The 6,807-nt window shown below is 48.7% G+C and overlaps 1 protein-coding gene across 2 annotated transcripts; it reads left to right on the top strand.

Annotated features, from left to right (window-relative positions):
- Nucleotides 1-128: 128 nt before the first annotated feature.
- Nucleotides 129-6,516, top strand: DQX1 (DEAQ-box RNA dependent ATPase 1). 2 transcript variants are annotated; one of them, XM_036262243.1, is made up of 12 exons: nucleotides 129-345; nucleotides 861-1,116; nucleotides 1,350-1,543; nucleotides 1,944-2,328; nucleotides 2,670-2,903; nucleotides 2,993-3,092; nucleotides 3,194-3,352; nucleotides 3,437-3,628; nucleotides 5,101-5,220; nucleotides 5,388-5,578; nucleotides 5,895-6,085; nucleotides 6,305-6,516. In XM_036262243.1, exons 2-12 carry the CDS (start codon nucleotides 880-882, stop codon nucleotides 6,459-6,461), a joined length of 2,160 nt encoding a protein of 719 aa, XP_036118136.1. In that variant the 5' UTR covers nucleotides 129-345; nucleotides 861-879; the 3' UTR covers nucleotides 6,462-6,516. The 2 variants fall into 2 exon arrangements, with proteins under 2 accessions (XP_036118136.1, XP_036118135.1); XM_036262242.1 differs by having other exon boundaries at nucleotides 129-1,116.
- The last annotated feature ends 291 nt before the right edge of the window (nucleotides 6,517-6,807 follow it).

Below are 6,807 nucleotides of genomic sequence, written 5' to 3'. Positions count from 1 at the left end.
AGATGAAGACCCAACAACAACTGGACATAGCTGGGGTGTTCAACCCAGGTTTGTGAAGAAACAACTGCAAAACTACAAGTCCCAGGATGCTTTTCACAGTACATGGTGTCTATAGAGTTCATACATGCTCAGTGTGGCCACTAAAGCCTGCCTTCCTAGGCTGACTAGGTTAAGTAAGGTGGAGCAAATGGCTCCACCCCAAAAGCAGTCTTTAGAACTGTGAGCCAAGCCCCAGGGTGGAACCGGAACTTACCTTTGTACTTCATGCTGGTCAAGGTTGGTGGTAACTGGCTGAGTGGTTGTGGAACTGGCTGCCATCCTGACACGTCTCAGAGCTTCAAGCAGGTTTGAATCCAGAATCCTTGTGGCCCTATTCCCCTCTTATTCTTTATCCTTTTCCCTTGGGGTTTTTCCCACAAGTCTCATATAATTGCTGCTGCCCCTGAGAACCCCTGTGTTAGTCACAGGATTTTTACTACCTGACTAGAGGGTAATAATCCACTTTTTATAAATCCTGGGAGACTCAAGTCTCCACTATTTCGTGGCAGCAAGAAGTGCTGGGAAGGCCCTGGCCAGGTGGCTCAGTTGGCTGAAGTATCACCCCATACACTAAAAGGTTGTGGGTTTGATTCCCCCATCCCCGTCAGGGCGCATATGGAGGCCACTGTTTGATGTTTCTCTCACATCAATGTTTCTCACTCCCTTTCTAAAAATCAATAAACATATTCTCGGTAAGGATTTTTTTTTTAAGTACTAGGAAGGATGGATCCAGTGCATTATCAGCTGAGAGTACAAGTTAGGGATCAGGGTGGAGGTAGGAATATGGTATGAGGCCTAAATGACTGCCCTGCCTTCTATAGGTCTCACCAGTGAACAATCATGGCTTCTCAGCTTCTTGGGCTGACAGAAGAGTCTGGCCTGAGCCCTGGGGAATCAGAACTGGCTGTGAACCCCTTTGATGGGCTCCCCTTCTCTTCCCGCTACTATGAACTGCTTGAACAGCGCCGAACCTTACCCATCTGGGCTGCTCGCTTTATCTTCTTGGAGCAATTGGAGAGTAGCCCCAGTGGAGTGGTGCTTGTGTCGGGAGAGCCTGGCTCTGGCAAGAGCACCCAGGTTGGGGAGGAATTCTGGGACTGGACAAGGGGAGGGGCTAGGGAACTGGCCCTTCCCTGGTCAGAGTGGGTTGGGGGAGGTAAGCAAAGGGAGTTGGGTTAGTCTGGCCCCAGGGTGGTGAAGAATCAGAATATTCCCCTAAATAAGGATAAGTAAAACTGGCTGTAGCTCCCCTAGCACATCTGGCAAGTCCTGTGTCTTGCTGACGTTGCCCTTCCCCAACCTTATCCCAGATCCCTCAGTGGTGTGCAGAGTTTGCGCTGGCCAGGGGGTTCCAGAAGGGCCGAGTAACTGTCACTCAGCCCCACCCTCTGGCAGCCCTGAGCCTGGCCGTGCAGGTTGCTGATGAGATGGACCTGACCCTGGGTCATGAGGTTGGATACAGCATCCCCCAGGAGGACTGCACTGGGCCCCACACCCTGCTAAGGTGAGGCCTCCTACAGGCCTGATGCAAATCTAATTCCCCTCACCCAAGAGGAACAAGTCCAGTCCTCTGACATCTTACCATACCCTCAACCCAGCTCACTCTTTAAATCATTCATTATGCAATGCTGAATTAAGCTCTTCAACCCCAGCCTGGACCTGACATTCATCCTCACCCTCATCACAGAATCACTTTCCCAACTGGAGTACAGTTTCTGTACAAAGTGCCGTCAGTCTATAAGGTTGTGGGTCACTGTTAAGGGTCCACAGACTCAGGAATTCAGTCATGGTCTTTTTCTGATCTTAACTATCAAAATCTAGGCTCCCTGGGTAGAAGCTCCCCTGGACTTCTGGGGCTGGTCAGTATCCACACTGACTCCTCTGCCCACTGCCAATGTCAACAGGTTTTGCTGGGACAGGCTGCTTCTTCAGGAGGTGGCCTCGACCCGGGGCTCTGGAGTCTGGGGTGTGCTGGTGCTGGATGAGGCTCAGGAGCGGTCAGTGGCCTCAGATTTGCTCCAGGGTCTGCTGCGACATGCCATGCTGGAAAACCTTCCAGGGGACCCCAGAGTGGTGGTGGTAACTGACTCAGCCCTTGAACCTAAGCTCCAAGCCTTCTGGGGAAATCCTCCTACTGTGCATGTACCCAGAGGGCCTGGCAGTTGTCCCACTCCCATCTACAGGGACACTGTCCCTACTAATCGAGTAGAAGCTGCCTGCCAAGCTGTGCTTGAATTGTGTCAAAAGGAGGCCCCGGGAGACGTGCTAGTGTACCTGCCCAGTGAGGAGGTAAAAACACAGGCTGCAAAAGGAGGTGCTCCTTACACCGCGTTCCTGCCCTGGGGGGTGGGAGCACTGCTTGTTAGGAGCACTGGAGCTGTAGTACTCCCACTGTTGGGGTCCTGAGGAAAAACTGAAGGATTTTAGAGTGAAGAGGTCTACTACCCTCTTTTTTATTTTGTCTAATGCAGAGATCGGTGGTTCAGTGAACTCCTGAAATTATAATACCCCCAATTTTTATGAGTATGTGCATTTTTTCAGAGTGAAGGGCCATAACTTTCATCAGTTTTCAAAGAGGTCTGTGACCCGAAAAGGTGAGAACTGCCCTAATGCCCCAACCCTCTCCCCAGGAAATTTCCCTGTGCTGTGAATCCTTGTCCAGAGAGGTAGGAACCTTGGATCTCCAAGGACCTCCACCACTGGTGCTGCCCCTTCACCCAAGCCATGGTCAAGCTGTTCAGGCTGTGTACGAGGACACAGATTCAGGTGCCCGAAAGGTTGTGGTCACTCACTGGCTGGCTGACTTCTCCTTCTCCCTCCCTTCTATTCGACATGTCATTGACTCAGGACTGGAGCTTCGAAGTGTGAGTCACAGAGATGAGGGCGTGTGGGAGCTAAAGATATAAATGGCCCACTCTGATCTGTCTTGACCTTGGTTGGGGGGTGGTGACAGGTGTACAATCCTCAGATCCGAGCAGAATCCCAAGTGTTGAGGCCAATCAGCAAGCGTCAGGCAGAGGCAAGACAACTACGGGCAAGAGGGACCCCTCCAGGTAAGAGCCTTCACCTTCACTGAGATCAACCATGAAAGAGTCACCAACATGCAAGCCATGAGAAATCTACAGTGGTCTTTCCCAGGTCTTTCTCCTCTCAGGATCCTGCCTCTGCCTATATCCTAAGTCCTTCCAAGAACTAGAAGCTCCCTCATTGCCCCAACCCAGAGTGTGTGAGGAGAATCTGAGCCCCCTGGTATTACTGCTAAAGAGGAAACAGATTGCAGAGCCAGGGGAGTGTCACTTCCTGGACCGGCCTGGTGAGCACCCTTTCTGCCCAAGTCCTGCTGTCTGATCATCAGGCTCTGAGAACCTCTACCCTATAAGCCCTGTTTCCTCACCAGCTCCAGAAGCACTGATGCAGGCTCTGGAAGACTTAGACTATCTGGCAGCCCTGGATGATAATGGGGACCTGTCTGACCTGGGTGTCATCCTATCAGAGTTCCCCCTGCCCCCTGAGTTGGCCAAAGCCCTGCTGGCTTCGTGCGAGTTTGACTGTGTGGATGAGATGCTCACCCTCGCTGCCATGCTCACTGGTATAACTCTCCTCTCTCCCTAGCTCTTTCTGCTACTTCAGTCCTTCTCCTTGGTGTTTTGGAGCTCCAAAGTTTATCCCTCTCTTGTCTCTTTAGCCTTTTCCTTCTGCTGGTTCTTCTCAACATGCTTGAATCTCCCCTATCTGTTATTACTAAACCTCTCTACCCCTCTTCCTCAGCCCTATACTCCTCTTCAGCTAGACAGTATAATCTCTATCCTATCCCATCTAGTGTTTTCCTCACCCACCACATTTCAGCTTCAGGCCCACCACAACAGTAAGGCAGCCTTCAGCTCACCAGTGGCCTCCCAAAGACCTCATCCAGTGGACACTTTTGAGCCCTCATTCATGACCTTTTGACACTTCAGAATGTCAACCACTCCCACCTTGAAACTGCTCCCGCTAAGCTTCTGTGACCACTCCTCATGGTTTTCATCCTACCTCACCAACCGTTCCCTTAATCTCTTACTTGGGCTCTTCATCTGCTTGTCCACTGTAGACTGAACCTCCAGGCTTTCTATTCTTGCCCCTTTTGTTCTCCCATTCCCTGAACTCTTTAAGCAAGTTCATCCATACCCATGGTCTGAAGGACCACCTTCACACTTAAAATTTCCAAACCTTGTATCTCCCTATCAGTACCACTCTTCTGAATCTTACATTTATATATCTGACTCTTCGTGGACATTTCCACTAGAACAGCCCACAGTACTTCAAGCTAGAACTAAACTTGGCCACTTTTTTAAACAACCTGCTCACCACTACCACAAAATCATATCATCATCTCCACAGCTCGATTACCATCATTCTAGACTAATATTTCTCCAGGTTCTTTCATTTTTATCTCCTAAATGTTTGTTTCAGTTAATCTGCTCACTGTCAGTGCCAGTGTCAGGTCCTGTCACTGCTCAGGGGACTCCTTCAGTAGTCTCCTAATTAGTCATGTGAAGTTCTTCAAACACAGGGACTCTTTTTACTTAAAAACTTCTTCAACAGCTATTTTTTACCTTCCAGACAGAATGTAAACTCATTTGCCCAGCACATCCAGCCTCTCCTGACCTGGCCTATACTTACTTCCCCAGCTTTATCTCTGCCATGCATGCCATTCCATCCACCCACACTGGTGCTTGCAGTTCTCCAAACATCCCATGCTATTAACTACCTGTTCCCACAGTCTATAATCCTCTCTCTACCCCTTCGCCACTGAGCTAATTCCTACTCAAACCTCAAATATTGGCCCATACACCTATTGTGCTCATCAAGTTTGCTTACTTATTGGTCTCTCCCACCAGACTACTTGAGAAGAGAGAGTATCTTTCATTTATCTTCAATGTATAATAAAGCACATAGCACCTAGAAGTTATCAGTGTCTTTTGAATTGACTTTCCAAAGTGACATTTCTACCTTTTCACCATTCTGCCTGTACTACTATCCATTCTCATTCCCCAAAACAACCTTCCTCTCTTCTGCCTCCAGCTGCTCCTGGGTTTACCAGTCCTCCACTCTGTGCAGAAGAAGCTGCCTTACGTCGGGCCCTGGAACATGTGGATGGTGATCACAGTTCTCTGATCCAGGTGTATGAAGCCTTTATACAGAGTGAGTGGCCCACTCAGCATCCTCATAGAATCCCAGATTTTCCACAAGTGGTGTACAACCAGCTGACAGATCTTTATGCTCAGGAAGAGGAGGCCCTTTGGCCAAGGGTTGGGTTCCTTTGGGAATGTCTAGGATTTTAGTTGTAGTTGGTCCCTTTCCTCTCTTAGGTGGAGCAGACAAGTCTTGGTGCCAGGCTCGGGGTCTAAACTGGGCAGCACTGTGCCAAGCCCAGAAATTTCGAGGAGAACTCCTAGAACTTATGCAACGAATTGAACTTCCCGTGTCCCAACCAGCTTTTGGCTCTGAGAAGAATCGCAAAGACCTTCAGAAAGCACTGCTGTCTGGATACTTCCTTAAGGTTAGGGGGAAAAGTTGGTGTCAAAAAGGAGCAGAAGGCAGAGAGACCAAAGATTGATATGACATCTCTGAAATTGGGGTCCAATGGCCATTCAAAGGGTTCTTTAGAATCAGGAGAAACGTCCTTTGAGGTTTGGGGATGCAAGGGGCTATGAAAATGTATTTTAGTGTGATAGGGACTATAACATCTAGAGTTAATGCTTTACTTTTAATACTCTCACCACCATTACTAATTCTTTCTAAGCTCCCTTTACTTTTTTTGACTGTCTGCCTCTTCTCTCTAATTTATTTCTTCAATATCATTGCCTTTCAATGAGGTGGCCCGAGACACAGATGGAACTGGAAATTACCTGCTCCTAACCCATAAGCACGTGGCTCAGCTCTCCCCGTACTGCTGCTACCGAAGCCGCCGGGCTCCAGCCAGGCCTCCACCATGGGTGCTTTACCACAGTTTCTGCATTTCCAAAGACAACTGCCTTTCCGTTGTTACTGAGATTCAACCACAGATGTGAGTTGTGTGACACCCCTTTTCCACTCCCCATTCCTCTTCCTGGGGCCAAAATTATGGCTGGGGAGTTAGAGAACCTTAAGAAAAAGATGGGATCACAGTGGTTTGAAGTAACATGATTTGAGAAGACAGGGTTTATGGAAGGGATAGTGCGATGTTTAAAAATCTGCTTTATGAGAGAGTATACAGAAATCATCTAATCATGTCTCTCTCTGTCAGGCTGGTGGAGTTGGCCCCTCCATATTTCCTGAGTAACCTGCCCCCCAGTGAAAGCAGAGACTTCCTGAACCAGCTGAGGGAAGAAATGGCGGATTCTTCCACAGAGAGTGAAGCCTCCTCCTCCCAAGAGTTTGTGCATGCCTGTGTCCTGCAGTGACCTGCCTGAGAAATGAAGTAGAACTCATTGTCTTCAATCCTCCCTCAGTTTAGCACCAAGGCAACCAGCCAGATGTAAAAGCTGAAAGTTTAGAGTCTAATATAAATCTGGGGACCTGAGTCTCTTAGTGGTGGACCAAGAGTGAAGGGCAACCAGTAAACCACAATCTACATAGAGTAGGACCCTTTCCTTAGCCTTCTATTTATTGGAGAGGGACTGATATGCCCCCATATCCCCAACTTAAGCCAACCTATTCTTGTGCTCCGTTTTGAGCTATAAAAGTTCTTTTTCTATGGTGCCAAATTTGAGTTTGGTTCTGCAGCAGCATATACAACATTCATGAGTT

The sequence above is a fragment of the Molossus molossus genome, unplaced genomic scaffold (genome assembly GCF_014108415.1).
Source record: "Molossus molossus isolate mMolMol1 unplaced genomic scaffold, mMolMol1.p scaffold_m16_p_15, whole genome shotgun sequence".
Classification (NCBI taxonomy): Eukaryota; Metazoa; Chordata; class Mammalia; order Chiroptera; family Molossidae; genus Molossus; species Molossus molossus.
Note: the sequence above shows the minus strand (reverse complement) of the source record. Positions and strands in the feature narration are given on the sequence as shown.

What these genes read in the sequence shown, in the direction of transcription:
- DQX1 (XM_036262243.1), top strand. Translation starts at nt 880, where the DNA reads ATGGCTTCTCAGCTTCTTGGGCTGACAGAAGAGTCTGGCCTGAGCCCT. An exon ending in GGGCCCCACACCCTGCTAAG is followed by an intron (nt 1,544 to 1,943) that starts GTGAGGCCTCCT and finishes CAATGTCAACAG; the next exon opens with GTTTTGCTGGGACAGGCTGC. An exon ending in ACTGAGATTCAACCACAGAT is followed by an intron (nt 6,086 to 6,304) that starts GTGAGTTGTGTG and finishes TCTCTCTGTCAG; the next exon opens with GCTGGTGGAGTTGGCCCCTC.